The 27,617-nt window shown below is 45.5% G+C and overlaps 1 protein-coding gene across 3 annotated transcripts in view; it reads right to left on the bottom strand.

Annotated features, from left to right (window-relative positions):
* The window catches only part of DYRK4 (dual specificity tyrosine phosphorylation regulated kinase 4), a 977,358-nt gene that overhangs the window by 586,729 nt on the left and 363,012 nt on the right, over positions 1 to 27,617 (bottom strand). For all 3 annotated transcript variants that reach the window (XM_078654210.1, XM_078654204.1, XM_078654218.1), the window contains exon 4: positions 16,232 to 16,395. In XM_078654210.1, the coding sequence (XP_078510336.1) occupies positions 16,232 to 16,395 (164 nt within the window). The remainder of the gene's footprint in view (positions 1 to 16,231; positions 16,396 to 27,617) is intronic.

Here is a 27,617-nt window from a genome sequence, read left to right as displayed (position 1 = left end):
GCAGGTGCAAGAATACCCAAATCTTGGAAGGGGGCGGAGATTTTACCGATTCATAAAAAGGGTAGTAGGTCAAACCCAGGTAACTACCGCCCGATTAGTCTCATTGACTCCATGCAAAAACTCATTGCACGCATGGTTCTGGGTAGGGTCCAAGGCTGGATCGAAATGGAGGACATACTATCTCCAATGCAGGCCGGCTTCAGATCGGGAACGAGCACCATCGACCAGGTGTTCAGATTTTGTCTGTTCTACTGGAAGGTGGTTCAGCTTGGCGGCGGTACCATCTTCGCAGCGTTCATTGATCTGAAGTCCGCCTTTGATCTAGTCCCGAGGGACAAACTGTGGGGAGTCTTGAGGAGTTTGGGAATGCCCGTGGAATTGCTTGATTTGATAATCAAACTGCATGAGGAGAATTTTGCGAGGGTAAGATGGGGAGGACAGGGCCAAGTGACGGAACCCTTCCCAGTCACCCGAGGTGTCCGTCAGGGGTGCGTACTGGCACCCACCCTTTTTTTATTGTTTATTGACCAAGTGGTCAAATTCTTCAAATCGACTCCGACAGACGCCCCAATGCTGGCAGGACAGCGATTCCCAATGCTCATCTTTGCTGATGACACTTTACTCCTCTCCAGAACACGTAGCGGATTACAGCGGGCATTGGACCGCTTTGAGGAGTTCTGTGCCATCAGCGACCTCAAGGTGAACGTGGGAAAAACCAAGTTTATGGTGTTAACAAAGAACTGTTCTGTCCGGAGCTCAGTTAGTATGGGTGGTGTCAAATTGGACCAAGTGGAGAATATGATTTACCTGGGGGTCACGTTAGATAGCCGCTTGAGATGGAAAGCCCAAGTTGGTGCTCAACATCTCAAGCTCGCCCGACTCACTGGCTGCCTCCTTAGTGAGCAAAGAAAATCTATCACCAAGCGGGTTACCCCAGCACTCAAAATTTATGATGCAAAAATCAACCCAGCAATTTTATATGGTGCAGATCTGTGGGGCCATATGGATCTTACGGGTCTGTTTAAAATACAGTGTACATTTTTGAGAAACTTGGTAGGCCTGCCACAGTCGTCCCCTTCCATTCCCCTTTGCCTGGATCTGGGATGTCCTCCGATTAATGAGATGGCCAGATTTAGACTGGTTGCCTTCTGGAGGCGCCTATGGACCTCCCCTGACCTCACCTTATTCGCAAATGGGGTAGCAGAAGTTAGGTCAATCAGGGGATCGGGGAAAATCCCCTGGTTCCAAATGGTAAAATCCATCCTGATGGACATGGGTTTAGAGCAGCTTTGGACATCCCCCGCCACCAGTATCTTTCCATCTAAACTGGTACTTAAAGAACTGTATTGGGCTACGCTCCGTCGGAATAGAGTCAATGCCTCCAGCTCTACCAATCTCACGGGTAGGTTCCTTTCCTTTAAGTTGGACCCATTGGGTCATTTTTCTGTTTGCTTGTCCTAGATATCAGGCACCAAGGGCCAAATGGCTAAAACCACTGTTTCAGCGCCTGCCCATTAGAAAATCTGAAGAGGCCATTCATGTATTAAAAACTAATACACTAGAAATTATCACAGTGAGCTTGGCCAAATACCTGGGCTGGGCCTGGATACTCAGGGCAAAACAATAGTTCAACCTTGGAGATTGTTTTGACGTACTGATGGTTCGAGCATTCTTTTTGCATGTTTGTCTATTTGCTCCTGATAATGATTGCTTCTTGATTCAATCCATATTTTTTTTTAATTGCATTGTCCCTTTCTTCTCTCCTTACAAATTACTGTTTGGAATTTATTTGTAAACCTTTTTCCTTACAAGGAAAACTTGTTTCAGGACTGTCTTTACATTGTTTAATGCTTACTTTTTTGGTTAATGAATATGTACTTATTATTAATTAATGTTTGTTACTACTTGTCTTTTATGATTTCTTTTAATCGAAATAAAGACTTTAAAACCTGAACCTGAATATGTGACGTCATCAGCACTGCATTGCGGGGCGTGAGTTATAGTAAGCACAACTAACTATAACGGCTGAATTTCTCTTGTTTTGTACGAGTGAAATGTCCAACTAACTATGACGTCCATGAAACCTGTGTTTTTTTCAGTGAATTTCTGAGGTTTTTTAAATGCTAATTTCTAACTATAATGTCCCTGAAACTTGTGTTTTTTTCAATTAATTTTATATATATGCATTTATTCTCCTCTCACTCTTACAAGGAAGGAATCAACACTCAGGTTGTAGTTTGGAAGTATTTAATTTGCAAAGGACGGGATCCACGAGTTTCAACTCGTCCGAACCATGATAACGATACAAGACATCATTGTAGCATCCTTATTTAAATGTACAAATGCCTCCAGTTGCCAACATTATCAAAGGACTACATATTACTTTAATCCAAAAAGCTGGTGGCCATATTGGCCTGGTCACGATGTGAAAATTCAGGAATTGATACAATAAAGAAAAGAAAACAAGTGTTAAAATGCACACAATGCATATGGCTGGGTTCAAACTGGAATGGCATGGTGAGCAAAAAAATGATGGATTTAGGACCAGATCTCTGTACTGGGGTGAATGTATGACATTGTTCTGCATTCTGTCCATCAACTGTTGTTTTTGCATTTGTCACCCCGAGTGGGGCGGGTATGCTCAGATGTGAATCCCGTGCTCTCCATGCCACTGGAATCAAGCTATCCTGGCTGATAAGGACTGAACGCCCGAAACCGGTCCTAGGATGCTTGTTTCCAGTCCAGGGAGGACCTGGCTTGGCAGTTCGGGCTGGACTGTTCCCATGGGGCACAGGGTCAAGACTGATTTGCATATGGCTGGGTCCAAACTGGAATGGCATGGTGAGCAAAAAAACGATGGATTTAGGCCCAGATCTCTATACTGGGCTGAATGTATTACATTGTTCTGCATTCTGTCCATCAACTGTTGTTTTTGCACAGTGTCATTTCAGCATATCTTGCCCCGTGACCGCCATACCTGTATGTTCGTCAACATGACTTATTCATAATAAACATACTTAGGATTGCAAACATCAACATAAATAATGGACTACACATTACTTTAAAGTGATAGGATATCGGCCATATTAATCTGGGCACGTTGCATACTATAATGGTTCTTATACGAAAGAAAAGAAAAAAAGGGGTGTTAATATACACATTCTATCCTTAAATAAAGTTCTAGCAATTATAGTTCCATTCCAATCACTGCTCATTTGAGCTGTATGAGTGATGTCATGAGTGATGTAACTGACCATGTCATGAATGATGTAATGTCTGAGGTCATTAGCAGTACATTACGGGGTCGTAAGTTATAGTTACCTCAGGTGACTATAACTGGTGAATTTCACTGGTTGAATGAGTAAAATCTGAGTCTAAGTATACCGTCTCTGTAATCTTAGTTTTTTTCAGAAAATGTCTAGTTTTTTTTTAACGTTAAGTAAGATGCATATCACAATGGATGGTGGGGGGTTGGAAGCAGGGCCTGGCATTGTGCTGCCCTCACACAAGCTTACTGCTCCTGCCTTCCCTCCTCCTAGCCATCAATTGTCAAAGTCCATGTCCGTGCTCCCTTATTACAGCCCTGTGTGGCCGTTGTTCTGCCACTGGCCTTCCCGCCTTCTCTGAACAATTAGCTTGCTGCCCCATCCACCTCCTCCCTATCCTCTGAATCCATGGACTAGCCACCTCCCTCCTGCCATGCATGGGCTGATGTACTGCCACTGCCCTCCATTCAGCATGATGTAGCAGTCCACTCCTCCTGCCATCCATTGCCCAATTATATCCCCCATCATTGACCTTCTGCTTAGCCTCTGTGCTTAGCTTGCTGCCCCTATTCTCCTTTCCCCTGCCCTCCAATGTCTGTGTGCAAGCCCCTGCTCCATCCTTTTTGCCCACCATGTTCCATGGACCTGCCACTCCTATCTACTCTGAGTGTTCTGTTGAGCTTCCACTCCCCTCCTACCTGCCTAGCATTGTCAGATGGTTGTAACCTGTCCCTGTCACCTCCACCCTGCCTGCCCACATTCCATGCCCCTATCCCCTTCCTCCTGTCCTCTATGGTCCATTTTACTGCCACATCCTTCTGCCCTCCCTGGTCTGTTGTGCTGCAACTGCTCCTCCTGCCTGCCCGTGTGGTCTGTTGTGAGGCGCTTCTCCTGAACTCTCTTGTCTGTGCCCAGGTCCTGACCCTCCCTTCTATCCTCCATGGTCCTTTGTGCATGCCCCTGCACCCTCCTTCTTGCCCATCATAGCCATTACTCTGCCACTAACCCTCCCGCTTGCCATGCATGGTTTTCTGTGCTGCCACTGCCCCTCCCACCTTCCCTGTGTGGTCAGCTAGCTGCCCCTGACCCCCTGCCACCTTCCCTCCATGGTCTGTGTGTATGCCATTATAGTCTCACTGCTGCTCTCCATGGTGTGTCCTGCTTCTAGTGCCCATCCTGCCTGACCTCCATGGTCATCTTGCTGCTACTGCCCTGCTGTCTTGCCACAGCCCTCTGTTTCCATGTGCAGACTCCTATTCCCTCCCTCCTGGCTTGTCTGTTCCATTGTAATGCCCCTGATCCATCCCTCCTGCCCTTTATGGTCTGTTATGCTGTTTCTCTCCTGTCTGTCCATTATGCTCAGCTAGCTACCATTGCCTCTTTCACCTCGGTTCTCTGATGTCCATGTGCAGGCTCCTATCCCCTCTCTTTTGATTTATATGGATTGTTGTGCTGCACTCCCATCCCACATGCCCTGTGTGGTGTATTGTGCTGCTGCAAACCCTGAGCCCTGTCCTGTACGGTCAGTTTGGTGCACCTCTCCATGTCCCTCCTGTCCTCTGTTATTCAAGTCCATGTCCCTACCCAAATTCCTACTGTCTTCCATGACCCAACGTACCATACTTGCTAACATTTTGAAATGGTAAGAGGGAGATTTTGAAAACAAAATGGGTATTGATTTTCCCCTTTGACTTACATTGAAAAAGAGGAGATTGCAGACAGGAGACAGATCAAATAAAGCCCATTTGGGCTTAAAAACATTGGACTTTTCCTGGCTGAATCGAGTTTGTTGGAAGTATGGTTGTACTACCACTGCTCTTCCTTCTGCCCATAATGGTCTATTATATTGTCACAGCCTCTCTTGCCAGTCCTGTATTGTTGGTTTGTTGCCCCTGCCCCCCTTTCCACTGCCCTCCATAGTCTGTCCCTTCCTGCCTACCAAGTGTGGTCAAATTGTTGCCTCTGCACCCTCCTACCTGCCTTCACTTTTCAGAGTCTGTGCCCCTGACCTCTGCCTCTCAACAGTATCCTAATGAACAACTAGATTGCTATATTTATTACAAAATTGTGGAACGCCCGATGTCATCTTGATGTAATCAAAACTGTAATACCTACAATCAATTTTACAAAATAGATCATCCATGTAGACACTTATATACCCATTTATTCTACCATCGACCTTGAGATATACATATATAAAACATATTTAATTTTCTGAAAAACACACATTCACTGGATGATGTCATCAGTGATGTCATTTGAGATATCATCAGTGATGTCATGAGTTAAGTCACTGACCATGTCATGAGTGATGTAATATGTGACGTCATCAGCAGTGCATTGCGGGTGCATGAGTTCTAGTTAGCTGAACTAACTATAACGGGGGAATTTCAATGGTTTCGTACGAGTGAAATGTCCAGCTAACTATAACGCCCCTGAAACTTATGTTTTTTTCAATGAATTTCTAAGGTTTTTTAAGTGATAGTTCCTACCTATAACGTGCCTGAAACCTATGTTTTTTTCTGTGAATTTCAAAGGTTTTTTAAATGCTAATTTCTAACTTGAACGTGGCTGAAACCTATGGTTTTTTAAGTGAATTTCAAAGGTTTTTAAAATGCTAGTTTCTAATCATGCCTACAGAGGTAGGACATGTGAAGAAAGAAGAAAAAACGCACAGAAAGAAAAAAAAGAAATGCAGAAAGAAGCAACAGAAGTCCTCAAAGACGAAGAAAAGTGCAGGAAGAAGGAAAACATGCAGAAAGATCAAACAGAAGAGCAGAAAGAAGCCTTGTTGCAAAATCATCCTGTACCCTCAACTTTTTCAGATGGGTACTGGTGGTAACTGACTCTGACTAACCAGTCCTAGAGCCAGTGCTATGCTAAAAGACACTTAGAATACAGTGAAAACACCTACATATACTAGGGAACACTATGCTTTACGGTACCCCTGTGATTACCATGGCCTCCTCTGTAAGACCCTAGTACATGTTAGGGCAGGGGGATTAAAACTACCTCTTAAAATGCACCACAGAGTGCGTTTGGTGCGTGTGGTGTGAGGTGACATGTGTACAAACACGCCCTGTGGCCATTTTCATTTGGGGGATAAAGTCCCCTTGAATCCGGAGAGTCCCTAGGGTCAAACTAGCCCACTAGGTACCTCCAGTAAGCACCTTTGCAGAGAGGTGTAAAAAGGGGCACGGCCTGAACCAACTCTCTGCCACGCAGTGCAGTGGCGCTTACTGGAAGCACCTGGTGGACTAGTTGGCCCCCAGGGGCCCTCAGGATTGAAGGGGAATTATTTCCCCAACCTAAAACACGCCACGGGGCGTGTTTGCACACGTCACCTCAGGCTATTCACCACTGTGTATACGCGCCCTGTGACCATTTTAAGTTGGGAAATTAAGCCCCCTTGAATCCTGAGGGTCCCTAGGGTCAATCAAGCCCATTAGGTACCGCCAGTAAGCGCCACAGAGCTGCTGGCGCATACTGGAGGTACCTGGTGGGCTTTTTGACCCTCATTATTGAAGGGGAATTAATTCTCCAACTTACAACTCGCCAGGGGGTGCGTTTGCACAATGGTGAAGGAAGGGGGCGGGCCTAAGATGAGCTGTCTGCAAACACGCCCTGTGGCGCGTTTTAAGTTGGGGAATTAATTCCTCTTCAATCCTGAGGGTCCCTGAGGGCCAACTAGCCCACCAGGTACCTCCAGTATGCGTCAGAGAAAGTTTTTGTACACATGTCACCTCAAGCCCCGCCCCCTCCCTTCACCAGTGGGGGGGCCTTGGAGGCTCCCCCCACTCATTAAAAAGAAAGCCCCGGGGGTGACAGTCCCCGGGGCTGCAGGAGGGCTGAGTGCCCTCCCCCACATGAATAATTGAAAGCCCCGGGGGTGGCAGGCCCCCGCAAATATTTTTACCAATGCCCCCGGGACTTGGCCCACCCGGGGGGGGCTAAATATTAATGAATCGCTTTGGTTTTTTTCACGGCTGGATCCGCGGATCCGTCACGCATCACACCGATTCTTTAAAAAAAAAATTTGGGGCCCTGGGGTTCCTTCTGGGACCCCCTAAGCAGACCTAGGGGGTCAGGGTGTTTCTACCCTGCCCCCTTTTCGTGTTTTGTGCCTCGGTAGAAAATGGCTGCCAACACTTCCTGGTTTGAGGAGTTGACAGCCAATTAGCATAAAGCTCGTGATCCGGAGGGTGCGCGGATCCTGCGCGGCCATAGAGATTGAAACTTTTTTAATTTAGATTTTCTCAGCACCTACTGAACGGATTTACACCATTTAACAAAAAGGGATCTTTCTGAACCAATGGCTACCTTTTTTGCCAAATTTGGTGTAATTCCGTTCAGCAGTTCGGGCTGTAGCCGTGTCTAAAGTTTCCTAAGGGAAATCGCAACATTCTATTGGGAATAACTTTGACGCCGGTTGAGGAATCAGTCTGAATTTTTCAGCAACTTTGCCTCGCGGCGCTCCGCTCCTTCCCTGAAAGTTTGGGGGGCATTCGTCAAGCGGGGGCCGAGATAAAAGGGGGGTCCCAAAACATGTTTTCCCCATGTTAATTTCCATAGGGCGGTCTGTCGCACTTTTAGCTCGAACGGCTGAATGGATTTTCACCAACTTGGCAAAATTGTAGGGACTGGTAGCCGATGTGCCTTTGCTATGTCTCAAGATATGTGCTCCAGAGGATTTTGAGTAATTTAGGTTAAAAAAATGTATATATCCAGGCGCGCCACGCGACTTGCGCACGGCAAGCTGATTGGTTCTCGGGTGTCTATAAACATTCGAAACAGTCCGCAGCGGCCGCCATCTGGTGTCTCGGTAGGATTGAGACACAAGAGGTGGCAAAAATCAAAGGGGGAAATAAGCAAAAGGGGGCAGGGTACACCCCCCCGACTCCCTAGGTTTGATGTGGGGGCCATAAAAGGGTCCCGCGGGTAAAAAAAAAAAATGTAAAAATCGATTTTCGCGGGGGGGAGCGCCCGGTACGCGCGCCGGGGAGCGTACCGGGGAGCGTACCATGGAGATAAAAAATGACATTTTTTTTTTTTTTAAATAGCATTTTTTTATAAATTGGAGGTAGTTCTGAAAAGAACTTTTGTTGTTTTTGTTGTTTTATATTTTTTTAGACTTTTTAAAACGATTTTATATTTTTTTGGATTTTTTTCAGGGGAAAAACAAAAACAGGGATTCCAAAACTGCTCAACAGGAGCAAAAAAATTTGAAAATTTAGGGACTGGCAGGGCAGCGGTGTTCCTGTTTCTTTATGGCAATGAGTTCAACACTCTGCTCCCCATAGCAGAGCAGTTCGTCACACTGCGTGCACAGAAATTTGATGCCTGCAAACACCGGCTGTATGTTAGGGACCATTCTTCTACGGGGTGGTCCCGAAGGTGTTGCTCCACCAGTGGAGGTGCTGCCGCCATCTGTGGGTAAATTCCGTGCCAGCTCCCTGACACTCTCCCTGGCAAAGTTTTTTGGGTGTCTTCTTTTGACATGCCTGATTAAATTGGCATTTGCGAAGCTATATTTTTTTAGAGGATTGCCTCTGGATAAAGTACTGCCACATATTTTGCAGGTTACTTTTGGAGCATTGACTTTTTTTTTGTCCTTCAGGGATGTCATAGAATTTCCAGATGAAATGGTCCTTTTTCTTCTGGTGAGGAGGGTCCTCATCCAAAAAATCGTCGGAATCACTGCTGGAGGACTCCCTTGCAGCCATTGCTGTAGATCAGGAAAGTAGGAGATGAAGACAGTACACAGAACAGCTCTTGCTCTCTCCAAGTACAAAGCAATAGTGAGAGAAATGGGTGGGTTTCACACAATTTGGAAAAAAAAAAGTTCTGAACCAATGAAAAGTTTTATTTTGAAGTCACATGGCTTGATGCGCTTACGCTTCGCGCCCTGGGGCGCGTCCCGGGGGCGCGTAGCGTAAGCGTGTCGGGGCGCTTACGTTGCGCGATCGTATGTGATCGCGTGCTTCCGGGTGCGCTTACGCAGTGCGTCATATGACGCATCATGCGGCTACGCGATACGTCACGATGTTGTTTTCGTTCGCGGGAATAGCGCTAACGGGACGCTCCCCGGTACGCGCCCCGGGGCCGGGGCGCGCCGTAACATTGCGCTTACCCGTGCGTTCACCGGTACGCGCTCCGGGAGCGCACCGGGTAAAAAATATTTAAATTTTTTTTTTTTTAATTACATATTTATACAATATAAAATTCATTATAAAAAATATTATTTCATACCTATAGAGATTTGCTATTAAAAAACCTATGAAATTCACTGAAAAACCATAGGTTTCACACCAGTTATAGTTAGGAATTAGCATTTAAAAAACCTATTAAATTCACTGAAAAAACCATAGGTTTCACACCAGTTATAGTTAGGAATTAGCATTTAAAAAACCTATTAAATTCACTGAAAAAACCATAAGTTTTACACCAGTTATAGTTAGCTGGGAATTTTACTCGCATAAAACCATTGAAATTCCCACATTATAGTTAGTTGGACTCACTATAACTTGCGCGTGCAATGCACTGCTGATGACGTCACATATTACATCACTCATGACATGGTCAGTGACATCACTCATGACATCACTGATGAAACCATCCAGTGAATGTGTGTCTTTCTGAAAAATAAATAATAGTGAGTAATGTTTAAATATTTAAATATATGTATTAATGTAACACTTTGTGTATAAGTGGCTGCATGGGTTGGTGTGTAGTTACATGTGTAGGTATATGGGTTATTAGATGTTTTTCTTAGTATCAGTATAAGTGTTTGATTTCCTTATATTGATTTGAAATCAATGTATTATTATTGATTAGCAGTTTAGACTTGTTTTGTGATTTTAGTTTGGAGCAACTGAATTTCTCCTTCTTTGTCTCAAATGCATTTTTTGTGCCCTGTTTTTACTTTTTGAACTGAATTCTCTCAAAGAAAATAATAATCCTTTGAAATAAATCACCTGGTTTTTGTATTTCTTTATATCATCATGTCAGTGTGGTAACATTGTTGATTTGTCTTTTGATCAAATTATACTCAGCCACCAACCAATGGTAATTCGGTACTCTATTTAATTTGAGTCCCTTAGTGCTGATACTATAACTTTCAAATGAAATCCCTTTGTCAATGTCAGCGTGCCTCCATTACACACACAATATATGCATTTTCCATTACAAGTGGATGATGGCCCAAACCAAATAAATATCCCTTTGGAAGAAGAAAACACAGCGGCCATCTTCCAATGGTCATATCCCGGGTCCTAGCTGTCATTATATATATATCTTATTGCAGTAATACCATTATATGCTGACAATAAATGGGAGCACTCGAAGAATACCTCAAACAAACCATCTATTTTCTATATCACAAAACATTTTGTTCCATGGTCCTTATATCATATACACTAGATGCATTTCATATATTTAGCTTGATATCAAGGCCATTTTAGGACATAAAATACTATTGAGTTTAACTTACTCGTGTGTGTGCCACGGAATTTGTGGAAACAGAGTATTTGGGAGAAATATGTAGGTATATATATATATATATATATATATATATATATATATATATATATATATATATATATATATGTATATATATATATATATATATATAATATATACATATATATATTATATTAAGACTCCAGGTAGCCGAAACGTTATGACGACTACTCTGTGAGGAATAAAATAATGTGCACCAACCTGAAGGTCCGTGTCCGTAGTTTTTGGGCAAGTAAAGCGAGAATCGTTGGCCACTGGCTCCAGTGCGGTAAACTGGATATATATATGTGTAGAGTGCTTCTCATCAAAAAAGACTCCAGCATGCTCGGGCTTGCTATTTAAGAGATTTTTATTGTGACCACACAACCAGGTAATGCTTTTCAACAGTCAAATGGTCTTTGTCAAACCTAAGGCTGCAGCCATCTTTTTGTGCTTTTATACGCTAATAAAGTTTCCACAACGTTAAAGTGACAGTGCATCTTAAACAAATTAAAGTGACAAGTGCAATTTCCATTTGAGGGTAAATTGACCTATATATATTACCTACTGGCCTTGTGTTAATACTCAGCTGTATCTGTGCTAATGAATAATCTCTCACTATAATATGGATGTTTTTGATTATGCAATGAATTAATTGGAAACAGTTGAATTGTTTTCTAAAATAGTTTTAATGAAAATTGACAAATTAGCTATGGTCTCATAGAGATTAACATGTTTCAAGATGGTGCTCGTGGAACACGTTTTAGACTATGTATCAAGCATTGGTCCTATGTTGTTGTTAATGAATCAATGACATTACAGGAATCCACGACCGATTAAATAATTGAATCCACAGTAGTGTTGTTCCAAGACTGAATGTTCAGAAAGGCGCAAGCCAAAACACGTCCTTGTGTATATTGAGTTATTGTCCCCTCTCGCGAGTGCGGTTTCTTCTTTGGAAGTGTGAGCTAGATATTACCCATGGTACCACCGCCGCACAATCAGGACGACTCCCATTTTGAAGGGCTAAGAGCTGTCTGGTGGGCTGGAGCTTCAATCTAAATAACGCAGAACGACTAAAGCGGGATGGACTAAAGCAAACAAAAGCGGCAGGGGATCTGAGGACGGGTGACAAGTATAGCGGCTGGAGCGAGAGAGAGGAAGTTAGATTGACTGCAATGAAAGCATTTAAAAGAGACTTCAAAATGAAATGTTTAGTGATGCAGCACATTGTGATGTGGCAATTGGCATATTTAAAACTGGACAAGCCAGTGATGGCAAGTGAAAGGAATCGTGCCCTTGTCGCACATGAGGGTCTTAGATATAAATTCATGAAACTAGAAAGACTATGTGAATGTGAAATACGTAAATGGTGGTAAGTGGCATCACTTCAGAACTATGTGGATGTGAATCGCATTAGAAGAGGATTGAGGATATGCACGGCACCAGCCTATGAAAATCCAGATCCCAATCTACCGGAAGAATGGGCAGCATTTACCACAGAATCCTCAATAGGCATGCTCAAAATTCTGATTGAATTTGCCAGGAGTGATCAGGACAAATGTTTGAAAGAAATAGAAGAAGTGGAGACACTAATCTCCAGTGACCAAGATGCGAAAATGAAGGAAGATTTGAGAGAGGTAATGAAAAAGTGACTTCTAAAGTATGAAGATAAAATTAAACAACATAAACATACGAAATGTAATTGTGATGCTTGCAACTATGAACAGGGGATAGAGTGCTCACCTTTGCCCAAAAATTTGACGCACCGAGAAGAGCACTCCGGAGCAACATCACCCGCTCAACCATTGAAAAAAAAGAAACATCAGAATCGGATATCGCAACTGACACAGAACAATTTGGGGAAGAGGGCTTAAACCCACAAACACGATTTCCAGGCCAGACCTGCTTTCTCTAGGAATTCCAACTCCTCAGACAGTCATGGCAACGAGGAGGCTAAGGCAAGCCCCCATATTGCACATGCGAGAAAAAGACAAAAGACGAGAAAGGGGACCTCAACAAGTGCAAACAAAGGGATAACCTCATAAAAAAAGAAGCAAAAGGGGCGCTAAACATGTGTAGATATGGATGAGTTAACGATTGTGAACTTGACCGTGAGACGATTAACTAAATCGGACAAGTCGATTTTGAAAATGGAACTGACATTTTGTCCAACTAGGAACATTAAGTATTCTCAGACTCGCATCAAATTATTTATATGTACAAGGAAACTAAAACTTCACAAATTCTATAAAATGAAAGGAAACAGTTACCAGTAGAAATCTCCATCAACTTCTCAAGTCATTGATATACTAGGAGGGAATGATCTAGAGACCTTGATCTTTTTGAGAACTCTGAATCAACCTCTCAAATGGAACAACAACTTGGAGAACTTACGCAAGTAGAAAGATTGGGCATTATGCAAAAAAGTGCTAAACCCAAGCTAAAAAGCGAAATCAACATTTCTACCGGTGATGCCATTGATGTATTTGAAGAGGCGGTAATTTGAAACAAAGATGGTATAGCCGTGGGTTGTTAGATCAAGATGCATTAACATTCTTAAAGTGCCCACATCCAGTAACACCCACTTTCTACTATCTTCCAAAGATACATAAGGATAACAAGATGCCACCAGGCCGGCTAAATATTTCTTCTAAGGACAATCTGAGTGAAGTCATGTCAGAATATATTGACCATTTCCTGTTTCAATTTGTGAGGATGTTGCCATCCTACATTCGTGGCACTAAAGATTTTGTAAGAGTGATCTCCAATATTACTTGGGAACAAGATATGCTAATGATTGTATTGGATATAGAAAGCTTGTACACAAGCATCTCTCATGATCAGGGCATTAGAGCTGTCCAATATTTCCTGAAAAGAAGATCACTGGAATTTGCAGAACGTAATTTAATGTTCATAAATTTTCTAACATTCTGTCTCACAAATAAGATTGTCCTGTTTCAGACACATCTGTACTGACAAACATATGGCACGGCCATGGGCACCTGCTTTGCCCCCCAGTTGCGCAAATCTGTTTGTGGGCTGGTGGGAGAAGCAGGTGGCCTGGGCAGATGCTAACAATGCATGGGTTACTTGCATAATTGGATGGTATAGATATATCGACTTTCTTTTTATTCTATGGAATGTGTCAAGACCAGAAGCTGAAGATTACATAAAAGCCCTGAATATTATAAAGGTGATCCACGGTTAATTCACGGGGACTTCTTTGAACTACCGTTACTACGCATTTTTTACATCGTAGTAACCTTTACTTCGTATGCTTTTAGTATGCATGCTAATACTATGCATAACCTTTTATTTTGAATGTTTATACTTAGAAAAATAATAAAAATTCAGCAAGTGGTGTCATTTGAAATGTGTCTACAGCCCCAAGAGGATATCATCTTCAAGCGGACAATTATTGTGATATCAAAGTCCGTTTTCGATTTTAAGGAAATAGAATTAAGTAATGTGAAAACGTAGGAACGGAGTTCATGCGTTTTACGTGGTTGGCACAATATCGTGGTTGGAAAATAAAAGATAGAATCGTAGTCCGTTTTCAATTATTATAAAATACAAGGAAGTAGACATCATAACGTACGAAATTTAATAAACGGAACTACACACAATGGAAAGAAAGAATGGTGAAAGGATGTACAGGTAAAAAGAAATCGATAGAAATAAATGAGAAAAAAAAAGCATCCAACGTGGAACATTGTTTATTAAAAATGTTGATAAGAACATCAGAAAGATTTATTAGCACATATTTGGAGCATTGCATGTTGAATATGTTATTAAAAAAATATGATCAGGAAGTAATGTTAGATCACCGGAACATATCGTAATGTAGAGGTGAAATAGAACTTAATAACTTAGGACAGTGGGCAGTACAAGTATTTTAATGTGTGGAAATCATGTTTGCATTAATTGAAAAAAAGGATTAAAATAAGTCTAGTTATGATACAGTCAGTCCTTGTGTTGCTTCCACCGCAAGTGTTGCTTCAAGTCCATCCACACGTATGCACTCTAATTTTCTTCACTTTAGCACTCCAAAGCAGATAAATAAATAAACAACAGAAAAAACACCCATGACATTTGATAGGTACTTCCCCACACAAAAAATTACTGATTTATTGTCATCCCGCTATAGGGGTTAGGTTACTTTTTGCAAAGTATCGCGATATAGTGGTATGCGAAGTAAGTTCTTGTGAAGTTATTGCATTTTAAAGAGAATTACATGCAGATGCAAAGTAAAAGAATGCGAAGTAGAAAAATGCGTAGTGACGTCATCTGCAAATTAAAAATCGCGCACTAATGGTATGCGCACTAATGGTATGCGCACTAATGGTATGCGCACTAATGGTATGCAAAGTACCAACACATATTCTGCCATCAGCAGTGATAATTTCTTTTCATTTCTTCGAGTTTAAAGATTTTAAGCCCAGTTAAGCATCTTATGGCACTTCACAATAATAGATCCCCAAAGGAAATCAGAGCAGATCGCAGCTTAAATGAGCAATACAAATACATTTTTTTGCAATTTCCATTTGAAAATGCTTGATGTCAGCAACATACTTTTTGGAGTTATCGTTCTATACTCGCTCAGATATTACATTATTTATTTTATGGCCTATTTAGAGTAAACATGGCATGTTTGTTATATACAACTTAAGAGCAGCAGTATTTTAATTGTCTATGATTCAAACATCTCTCAAAAGACAGAGAGATGTGGTTAAATATTAAATATTATAAAGAAAAATCTTTTGCCATTTTATCTTAACTTCACTTTTTTATATTTTAAGATGCTCCAAGCAGATCCCAACTTTTGTGTACCTATTTTCTAAATATCAAAACCGAATTTTCTATAGTTTTGTAGCATTCTAATACAGTTTCTAAGTACATGTGTGTGTAGACATTTGTGGGCTGTATCACTTAATATTTTAATCTGCCTGCAATTATTTTGGATTCTCAATATATAATGTGATGATATCGTACAAAAGTTGCCTTAGAAACTAAAGATTTCATTCAGATGTTTACAGTGATAGACGCAATTGGTCATTACTCATCCCTCATTGTAAGACAGTCACAGGCAAGGAAAATGCAGAAGTAGGGATGAAGGCCGATGGGCGAAGGATGAGGAGTGAGGAAAGATGGATAGAAAGTGAGGGATGAGAGATGAGAAGGAGGAACGAGGCTGTCCTAAATAGATTCTGCACTAAAATTGGTGTTGTATTTAGAGAAGTTGAGAGTTGAAAGATAGGCACTCTGCTGAAAACCAAAGATGCTACTACTTGAAATCTAAGAGAAATGCTAAGAGATGTTTTCTCTTAATATTCTGTTTGCTTATCTGGCATTCACTAGCATAGGAGCTGTACTGAAGCCGCTTAAGGTAACATACTTGACATAACAGCTGAGTCTCAGTCCTTGGAGGTGTAAAATGTATGATTTAAAATAAGATCTCCTCATACCGTAATGTACGTTCCTTGCTCATCATCATAAGAGCTGCTGTTTTCTGTGTCAGAGACACCATCAATTTTTCTGGCATCCAGCCCAAGAAACCATATTTCTGAATAGCCCAAAATCTCGTTTTGTTCATATGCTGTTAGGTGGTTTTTGAAATGCTTCAAGGCATCTAAATACAAAGAAAAAAACATGCATAAACCATTCAGTATAAAATGTCTTGACAAAACAATTCAGGAAATACTTTCACAGAATACACCTGATGCATCAATCTAGCCACACCTTTCTCCCAAAGAGTATCTACTGAGAAGCTAAAAAAAGCACTGTAGAATACTGAAGAGATAGATCCAAACAACTGAGCATGTGCATTAAAGAAGCATGTTTCTGATTTGTAAAAGATTTCCTTGGCATATGACAGTCTGAAAACTACCATAAGCCAGAAAAGTAGGCTTAATTTATGAAGGCTTAGCACTGGTGTAATGCAGTCATAAGATAACCAGACCTGTTTTATCAGACCTTTGATTCGTGGATAGTATTATGAAAGGAAAACACTTTAGTTAATCCCAAAAGATTAGTTAAATAAACTAAGTGTCTTCACCATTAAAATTTAGAACAGCTTTCATTGTACAAGGCAATGTGTGCATTGAATAGTATCACTCGTGGAAACACATGTTTCCATGCCATTATTCAGATAGGTATTTCCTGCTCTCACTTTTAAAAGGCAAAGAGAAACTATAATAGGGATATATGCAGTAATCACAGAATACACACCCACCAAGAGGTTCTGGCATTATTTATAATAAAAACGATTCATTGGTGTGTCCTCTGATAAGTCTTGAAAATGTGAGGAAAATGTACTACAATTAGGGCCAGATATATGAAACCATTTTGCGTTCGCAAACGGTGCGAATCACATAAATTGGCCATTTGTGAATGAAAAATGACCTTTCCCAATGTATGAAAGTGTTTATATTTGCAAAATTGGCAATCGCAAAACTGCCAATCTCAAATTGTGAATTCGCAAATTGTAATTCACAGACCAATGTATGAACCATTCGCAAATTGCGAATGTTCCAAAATTCGCAATTTTGCTTGCACATATTGCCACCTATTCCAATCAGGTGATAACCTGGTGAAAACTATTTTAAAAGGCCCAAAGGGCCTCAGAATATTTCACAATGACAGCACTGTATGTCATAGCGAGCAGGATGAGGATTGCTGCAGCAGCACCGAGAAGGAGGAGGAGACAAGAATGCATTTTTAGAGTGCGCCTAACCCTGCTTTAGCAGACAGAGGAAGAAATGTATGACAAATATAGATTAGACTATGCTACAATTCTAGACCTTGTAGATGAACTACATCCACTACTGCAGCATCAAACGTGCAGGACCAATGCTATTCCCACACATGTGCAGGTCCTATGTTCACTGCACCTTCTAGCTTCAGGGAACTACCAGGCAGTGATAGCAGCAGCAGGAGTGGTCTCCCAAAGTGCCTTTCATGCTTTTTCAATGCCTTCTTGGACGCAATGCTCCAGAGGATACACCATTACATGAGATTCCCCACTACACCACAGAAATTGTAGCAGACCAACTTAGATTTCTTCCAGATACCCTGAATCCCCCATGTAATTGGGTGCATTGATGGAACACATGTAGCCATTTGTCATCCCTCAGGTAATGGGTACGTGTTTAGAAACAGGAAATCCTTTCATTCAATGAACATCTAGGTCATATGTAATACCTCGCACATAACAACTGACATAGTGGCAATATTCCATGGCAGTACGCATGATTCTTTCATATTCATACACAGTGGTATAAACACAAGTACCTGCTAGGTAAATGCATGAAACACAGTCTGGTAGACTCTATGGATATGCTGAAACAGTACATTGAGTCATCTATTGCCTATTACCCTGTAGGTGACAGCGCATTTGTTGTGCGCTCCTTCATACTCACCCCATACCTGAATCCTGCAACTCAAAGTGAGAGGAAAAACAATGCCGCAATTAAGTCTACATGCAATGTGATAGAGAGGACCGTTGGCCTATGGAAAAGTAGGTTCCGCTGCCTACACAAAAGTGGAGGTGCACTGCAGTAAAGGCAGGAAATATGCTGTAAAATTGTAACCACCTGGGGGGGTGTGGTCTAACTGGCAATGCAGTAGGACACATGCTGGAGGAGCTCCGGCCGGCCGCTGCTAATTAAAGCAATTTAAGAGGAGCTGGGGGCCCGCTGGCAGCGATCCTGGGGGTGTCCAGCAAACAGCTGCTATGGGGCTTGTCTTGGGGAGCCGGGGAGTCACTTTGAAGTGGTGGCGGCAGAGGAGTGAGCGACGCAGCACAGGGGCCTGCAAGTCGGCTGCCCGCCATTACATGGCGCCTGGAGCGGAGCCCTCCCGGTGGGAGATAGGAGCCGCATCTGTTCACGCTGGCAGCTCCGGGTCGTACATCGCCCCTGGGCAGACAGCAGATAGGCGGGGGTGTCTGCCCCGGAGACAGGGGCCAGTGATCTCTTTCTGGCGTGGTCGGATTCCAGATTGACCCCGTAAGGAGCTCTGGGTCGCCATTTCGCGGGCTACACCGGCGGCGTCTTCAGGACTGAGGCTACACAGGCTGCTTCCCCTGGCTTGAGGGAGGTCTCCCCAGACTCGGTGGGCATCGGCGGAGAAGAGGCGGCTGGTAAGTGACACCTTTGCGGAGCGGGGGCCTGTTACCAGGTGGTACAGCAAGGGAGGATGCTGCCAGCCACAGGCCTGCGGGTTGGAGTGCCCGCCATTTTCCATTGACTGGGCCGCGGACCCCCTCACGTGTGGCACCTCTGGGTATTTCGGAACCCCCAACTCATCACAGCATCTAATATCCACCACAGCATCGAAGCGGACAGAGGAACAATGGGGGCATCTGCCCCAGAGGGCAAAGTGCAGACAACCGTCCCGGAGGGGGCGCCTGAACTGGTGGCTACATCCAGGGTGCCATTTTCTGAGCATCGCACAGGGTGCGAGATAACGCAGGCTGTCCCCCCACGGCCCGGCGGTGCGCTCCTTTATCCTGTTTATCATTGGCGGCACGCGGACATTGACAGCTGACGGCAGGGAAGATCCCACTAGCGAATGCAGGACTTTGCCCGGGAGGCCGCTGCAGAGGTAGCCGCCATTTTCACGTGGGACGATGAGCGAGTAGACAAAGTGGGGGGAAGCGTGCTGCCTTGGAGGGACACTGTAGAGTTTGTAGTGGACAACGCGGGGCGGGGCACATGGCTCTTGGGAGGTGCTGTGGACCTGGTGGGGTTTTCAGGGAGCAGGCACCCCCACTGCCCTGTACAGCGCTGCACCCCCGCGTGACTGGCGCCCTTGACTTGGGTTCTGCTGGGGTCTATGTAATTGGCCTGAGGCGGCAAGAAAGTGTGAGGGTGCTCATCTCCCTGACCTGCAGCGGTGTGCCTGAACAGTGGGCATATAGCGAGGGGGGAGTGTGGTGTGGAGGGTGGGACCTCCGGCTGCTGCTCTGCCCATCTGTGCCTCCACTTTTGGATTCTGATCCCTGTCGCGCTGTAGCCTTTGCACCTGCCGCAGCCCTGGGCTACTGTGTTAAAGAAGCGAGAATAAGGCTATTGGGGGGCCCCCGGCGACAGGCAGACCTGCTGCTGGTGTTTACCCGGGGGCTCTGTTGGGACTGCCATCCGGCCATCTCATCTGAGGGATTTGTGTACCTATCTGTTTGAGGACAGCGGGGGGGGGGGGGCAGTTGAACTACACGCATCACCCTAATCTGGAGCGGGGCCACGGAACGCAGACGCCCTTGGTCCCTTGGTGGGGGGTCCCCTTTGCGGCACGTCATCTGTGAGGTCTCTGGACGCCCAGAGCAGACATCACCTCAACAGCACACTGAGCACTGTACGGAGACGTACGACAGGTTAGAGGGAGTGTCTGTGAGCGGTTGGCCCTATGTCCCCAAGAGGCATAATCTGCAATTACCGAGGAGAGGGCATAGCGCTTCCCGGCAGCCCCCTGGCCTGGAGGCCCATCGGCGACTGTAGGGATCACGCTCACCCACACCCACTATAACTCCTGCACTGCTCCAGAAACCCACACATCCTGCACAGCCACTGTGGGAAAGGTGCACCGCTTTCCCTGAGGGTAACTCTTCATACGCCTACGAACAGCCACGCGTGGAGGCACACGTGTTACTTTACCGGCCCGTATCAAATACATCTGTCGCTTCCCTAGGAAGTTAACCTTTGGCCACAGGACCGGCCCTACTGCCTGGTCACCTTCACGAGACAGCTTAACTAGGTCCTTGCAGGGTGACCCCCTTAAAACCTTCCTGGCCAGTACTGACCGCGACAACCTAGAACACTGGTGGCGCCCACATCGAGGCTAAAGGAGGCCGGAATGCTGACTCCCCAGCAACTGCTTTTTCTACCAGAGAAGTGCACGGAGGACACGAGGGGAGATCGTTGGGCAGACTTGCAAGCTATCGCACAGATCCTTACTGCCCCTCGGCATCGGCGCTTTGGAGACCGCCTGAATGGCAAAAATGACACACACTAACAGAGGCAAGGATGCTCCTGTGCTGGCTTCCAAGGATACCATGGTGACGGAGCTTTGGGGCAAGGCGGGCTCCTCCGCCTCCACAGAGGTGACCCCACAGGCTGGATGAGATTCACCCCCAGTAACACAAGCATTCATGGCCTTCTTCATGTCTGAATTGAAAACTGAAATAGCCTCCTTGCGCACTGAAGTACACTCCTGTGTTCGGGAGCTTAGGAAAGAGGTCACATACCTGGGAGAAAGAGTGGATGGGCTGGAAAAGATGGTGGACGCCCGCACGGAGGATCAGGAGCAACTTTGACAGCGACTGGCCACCCTGGAAGACCAACACATTGAGTTGCAGCTGAAGCAAGAGGACTTGGAACACCACATCTGCCGGAACAATCTCCATATCCGAGTGGTCCCTCTTGGGGCTGAAGGGAAGGACATCATGACATATGTGGCACAGCTGCTCCACGAGGTCAGGGAGGATGACAACGGCTCTCCGCCAGTTTTGGACCGAGCTCACCTTGTATCCGGGCCCGCGGGTCGGCCGGGCCTCCTCCTGGACATTTTAACCAGAGTCCACTTCTTCACAGAAAAAGAAGCTATTCTCCGGGCGGCAAGAGCCAAACAGGATCTCATATATGATGGGCACAAGATACAGATCTTCCAAGACCTATTGCCCTAACACCCTTCGAAGCTGCCGTGAGTTCAAGCCTGTGACAGACAAATTACGCGGTCTGGGCATCTCCTATCAATGGGGCCATCCCTTCGCCCTTATCTTCAGGTGGGAGTCCAAACGAAGAGTGGTACGATCCTACCAAGAAGCGGCTCAACTACTTTGACTTCCAACATCATGCTTTGCCAGCCGTACCCGTCTCCCGCCTCCTACAGGAGTCCCTGCCGAGCCATCCTGGTCCACCGTGCGTAGGCGCAGACCTTTGCCGCCCCTGGATGCCCAAACAGCTTCACAGGCTAAGCAGGACATTATTGAACATATCAAATCCTTGGAAGGCGAACTCTAAGTTGGCCTTGGAAAACATGGCTCCCATTTGGTAGGTTTCAATGTTCACCACCGCGCTCTGGGCGCCACCTCAACTCTTTTCTTACAATGTAGCGGAGGCCGGAGCCTCCCATCTGGATGAACTTGAGAGCAGCGGAAGACCTACCCCCATCTGTTCCTGAGAGTCTGACGTCTCTGGGCTCATCCAAACCCGAGGGTGCAGGCTGGCCCACGACTGGAACAGGGCATTTTGGCCCGGTTGGCCACTGTTGGTTGTTTACCTCTTCTTCTTCTTCTCCTTTCCTACTTGGCTGCTTCTTACTACTTTCTTCTATCTGTCGTTCGGGTGTGGCGGGCGGGAGACTACAAGGTTAAGGTGGACCTATATCTGCGGGGAGGACACACCCCTGAACCCTCCTTTCTATGTCCTGGTATGTCTGCATGCTGGTGTGATGGCCTGATCAGTGATTGGAAATACCTATGACTTTACCCGACCCTTTAAAGGTACTATCCCTTAATGTCAAGGGGCTTAACTCCCCCAACACGAGACAGCAACTGTGGCACTATATACTAAGACACAGCCCAGACATAATTTTCCTTCAAGAAACCAACCTGTTAAAAGTGGACACCCCCCGCATGGCGCACCCTATATATCCTCTCCAACTCTGGGCCACAGCTGATACCAAAACGGCTGGGGTGGCTATCATGTGCAGAAAAGGCATCAGGCAGGGGGAAACGAAAGTCTTCCGCAGCCCAGAGGGGCGTTTCATCTGAGCGGGAGTGGAGGTTGGGAGACGCTCCCTCACATTGTGTAATGTCTACGCGCCAAATCAGATGCAGGACTCCTACCTCTGATCCTTACTGCGGGAACAGGTGCCACAGGGCGATCCCTCTCTGATCATGGGGGGAGATTTTAACCTGGTGTGGGCTCCAACGCTGGACCGTAGAGAAGCTTCCTCGAACATGTCTGGAGCAATGTCCTCTGCTCTCCAGAGGCAGATAGCAGACCTGGGCCTGATCGATTCCTGGCGATATCATTCCGCTGAAGTTCGGGAATACTCGTACTACTCACATGATCATCGCTCGTACTCGCGTATCGATTATTTGTTTGCATTGCACGCCCTTATAGGGGATACGGTAGCGGCATCTCTATCCAACATCTCAATATCCAATCATGCCCATGTGGAGCTTCTCATGCAGGATCCGTCCGCTTGCCCCACTCGTATACCGCAGTGGCGCTTGCCGCCGCACATCCTGCGGGACTCAGCTAATGTGAAAACTCTACGGACTGCAATTGACTCTTACTTCGTGAGCAATGATCTGCCTGAAACCCCATTCCCGGTGGTGTGGGATGCCTTCAAGGCAACGATTCGTGGCCACATTACATTAATAGCGACTGCGCAGGCGCGGGAAGCCCGTCACTTGGAGGATGGTCTCTCCAAAGACATTTAGAGACTGGAGAAGCAGGATCAGGAGAGTTTGATAATTGCATGCCGGCGGAGGCTAGCGAACATCCAGGGGCAGCTTTGTTCCCTGCACACCAACAAAGCTAAGCGGACCCTGCTCGCTCTCAAACAAGGGTATATCGAAGGGGGGATAAAGTGGGCAGATTACTGGTGAAACGTCTGAGGGTGAGAGCAGCAAAGGCCCACATAGCGAACATTCAGTTGACGGAGGGAAGAAGGGTCACCACGGAAAGAGCTAAGTGTGAGGCCTCTAGGTCCTACCACACCGCTCTCTATACTGCAGATGAGCCCTCTCAAACGCATATCGATGATGTCCTAAATAAGTGTCCATGGACCCCAATACATCCTCAACACGCCAAACAATTGGACGGCCCCCTCTTGGCAGAGGAGCTGGTGGCAGCATTGAGAGACCTCCCCCTAGGGAAAACACCAGGCCTGGATGGCCTGCCATTGGCCTTTTATCGCATGTTCATAGTGCAACTCCAACCATACCTACCACGGTTATACAAATCCTTCTCGGACACGGACGGGCCATCGTCCGCTATGGGTATTTATTTATTTTCAGCTTTTATAAAGCGCGAACGAAGGCCCAAGGGCATCTCGGCGCTAAGATATCTGCATTGTCTAACCTGAGAAGGGGAAGCTGGGTTTACAGATTAAAAAGCCAGGTCTTAAGTTGTTTGCGGAAGGACCAGAGTGAAGGGCATGTTTTAATTGATTGCGGTAGAGTGTTCCAAAGCTTGGGCGCTGATACAAGAAATCTTCTGTCTCCCCCATAAAACCGTTTTGGTACGAGGTACCACAAGTTCATGTGAACTGGAGGAGCGTAGGGTTCTGGGGGGACAGTAGGGGATAAGATTTTTGGTGAAGAAGGCTGGTCCCATATTGAGCAGAGCCTTGTAGACTATACAAAGGGTTTTAAATTTGATTCTGTTTCTAATTGGGAGCCAGTGTAGATTTCTGATGGTTGCTGACGCCGATTGGTGTTTGGGAATTCTTCCTAGAAGCCTGGCGGCTGCATTTCGGATAATCTGCATTTTATTTAGCACTCTTTCTTGAGCGTTTAAAAAGAGTGCGTTGCAGTAATCCAAAGTAGACAGTACCAAGGAACTAACCAAGGTTTTGCCAGCTGTCGCAGGGAGGAATGGCCGATTTTTTTTGATCAGTCGTAGTTTATGAAAGGCAGAGGAAGTAATCTGATTGGCGTGAGGGAGAAAAGTAAGACGATCGTCGAACATGACTCCCAGATTCCTCACCTTACTGACTGGTGCGGGCGGGGGACCCAATGAAAACGGCCACCAATGGGAGGACCATTCCGGGGTCAAGTGTCCGAAAATAACAACTTCCGACTTGTCGGAATTTAATTTCAGACAATTGGCAGCCATCCAGTTCCCTATTGCCTGCATGCCGAGATTGAAAGCATTTGCTATTTTATGGCCATCGTTCCTGACGGCGAGGACCAGCTGGGTGTCATCTGCATAGGAGGTCAGGCTCATCCCATGTGCACGAATAACATTGGCAAGGTCCGACACATAAATGTTAAATAGTGTCGGACTAAGGGATGAGCCTTGAGGAACTCCACATGGCAGTGACAAGGGGGATGAGTGAAAAGGTCCAATAGTGACCACCTGGGTCCTGTCCGCCAGAAAAGATGCTAGGAGTTTTTTGGCGTTTTGTTTGATTCCCATGCCCTCGACACGGTTGATCAAGATGGTGTGATCGACCGTGTCGAAAGCCGCCGATAAATCAAGCAGTATCAAAACTGCCGTACCTCCAGCATCACGGATGGATCTAATGTCATCCGCAGCTTTAACCAAGGCCGTCTCTGTACCACGGTATTGGCGAAAGCCGAACTGAGATTCGTCGAGTAGATTATGTTCCTCGATAAAGGCTGATAGTTGAAGATGTAGAGCTTTTTCGACAATTTTTGCCAGGGCAGGGAGGCTGGCAATAGGACGGTAGCTTTTAAATTCTTCCATGTCAAGATTTGGTTTCTTGAGCAGTGGTTTGATAAGTGTTTTTTTTAGGACATCTGGGTATATGCCTGTACTAAACATAGAATTGCAAATTGCAGTAATAGCCGGCAAAACCGCTTCAATAACTGGGAGCAGGACTTTTAGGGGGCAAGGGTCTAGAGCAGAGCCTGATTTAATGGAAGATATGATGTTCCGAATCTGATAACTGGAGACCTCTGCAAACTGTGGGAGAGAGGGGCCGGGGCAGGAAACAGGAGTTTTAGTAACAGTATCAGTATTGTTAGCGAAGACCTGATAAATGTCTTCAACCTTACTAAAAAAGAAATTGGCTAAGGCGTCACAAAGTGATTGGGAAGGGGGTGGGGGGGGTGTCAAATTAGGGGAATATCCTGCTAACTGCTTAGTGGTTTCATACAATGCTTTGTTAGAATTTTGTACTGATTCAATTCTCTCACAATAATACTTTTTCTTAGCCTCGCTAATTAGAGTTTTGTATATAGCCACCGTTTCTTTATACTTAGTTTTGGCTACTTCTGAATAGTCTTTTCGCCAATGCCTCTCTTTATTCCTACACTGCTGTTTCTGGATACGTAATGACTCTGAATACCAAGGGGCCGATGAGGTAGATCTCTTGCAAGTTCGTTGTTTGACCTGGACCAAGTCAGTGGTCGCAGAGCCCACCCACTCATAAAATTGTGTAGTGGCGGTGTTAGGGTCAGTTGATAGGAGAGGCCTAGAATTTATCAAGAGTGTTTCCAACCTGGAGCTATCAATGTCACCCCACGCCAGATAAGATTGGCGAGAATTGGGGCGTGACATAGAGGCACCGGAGTCGTGCGTAGCCAGTGATGCCAGGATGGCATGATGATCTGCCCAGGTAAGGGGAAGGATTTGGGTAACTTGTAAGCCCACTAAATTAGTAAAAATGCCATCCAGTGTATGGCCCCCTTCGTGGGTGGGTGAGTTCACCAGGCATTGGAGACCAAAGGTAGACATATCAGCTAGGAAGGCGGCTGTCTCTGGATCTTCCGGTTTATCAAAATGAAAGTTAAAATCACCTAGGACAGTGAGGGAGCTGTCAAGGGCAGACACTTCCAGGATGGACCTACAATCAGAGATGAATTCAGTTCTAGACCCCGGTGGTCGATAGAGAAGAATCCCTTTAAAGGTATAAGATGGGGTCAACTTAATGGAGAATTGTAGGGCTTCACAGGAGGATAACGTAATCATATTGGTTCTCACCATGAATACATCGCGTGCAATGATTGCAATTCCACCCCCTTTCTTACGTTGTCTATCTAATCTGTAGGTAGAAAACCCTTTAGGGACTGCAATCACTAAATCTGGATCGGACGAGTTGTCCATCCAGGTTTCCGTCATAAAAAGCAGGTCCAATTTTTTATCCTCTATTAGATCAAATATGTCCTGTCGGTGTTTGCCGAGCGAGCGGACATTGGTGAGGGCAAATGAATAGGATTTCAGGGGTTTATCCTTATTGCAAGGGGAGGGTTTCGGAGTACAAGGTATAGAAGTTTTACAGCCTGAACATGGTGGGACAAAGTTTTTAGCCAAGAGTCGTGGATCAAATGTGAGGCAGGATTGAAGAACGGGAGGACGCAATTGTAGAAGCCTCGAGGGGGCAGAGGGTGTAGACCAGGGGGGGTGGCCCTCGGCCCGGGCCAGGCGCGGACGGGCGCAGACGGGCTTGCCATTGGCGCGCCCGCTGCGCCCGCCCGCTGCGCGGACGGAAAGGTGTCATCATTTTATCCCGTGTGAGGCGGGTGGGAAGCGTCCAACTACTGGACCGCAACCCAAATAGTTCCCCCAAGATGGCGCCCGTTCTATCCTGCCAGCGTCAGCCCCAAGCTCGGCTGTACCGGTCAGGAAGTGGGACAAGGGGCCTCGGCGCAACTTGAATCTTGCACCGAGGGATCCGAGGTACAGGCAAAGTAAAAACGAACTGTCTAAAATATTTTACAAATTTTTAAAATTATTCTGCCAGTACTTGTAAATAGCGGACAAACAAAGGAAAGAGGGAGGAGAACCCCCGGCTTCCACCTCAGGGGTGAGCACAAGCAAATCTGTGCCCCACCTAGGGCTTCGTGGCTAAATAGTGTTTGGGCGGGCGGGAAGCGTCCAACTACTGGACCGCAACCCAAATAGTTCCCCCAAGATGGCGCCCATTCTATCCTGGCAGAAATAGCCCTCATTCCCAAGCCAGGAAAAGATTTCACGCTGTGTGCGTCTTACCGCCCCATTGCACTGCTAAACACAGACCTTTAAATTTACACCAAAATGCTGGCTAAGCACCTAGAGCCGCACATGCCTGGCCTTGTAGAGCCTAACCAGGTTGGCTTCATTCGCAATAGGCAAGGGGCTGACAATATCCTTAGAATGGCACACCTGGTAGAGA

This window comes from Lissotriton helveticus, chromosome 1_1, assembly GCF_964261635.1.
Source record: "Lissotriton helveticus chromosome 1_1, aLisHel1.1, whole genome shotgun sequence".
In the NCBI taxonomy this organism is placed as follows: Eukaryota; Metazoa; Chordata; class Amphibia; order Caudata; family Salamandridae; genus Lissotriton; species Lissotriton helveticus.
The sequence above is the reverse complement of the archived record's forward strand: the minus strand, read 5'-3'. Positions and strand labels throughout refer to the sequence as shown.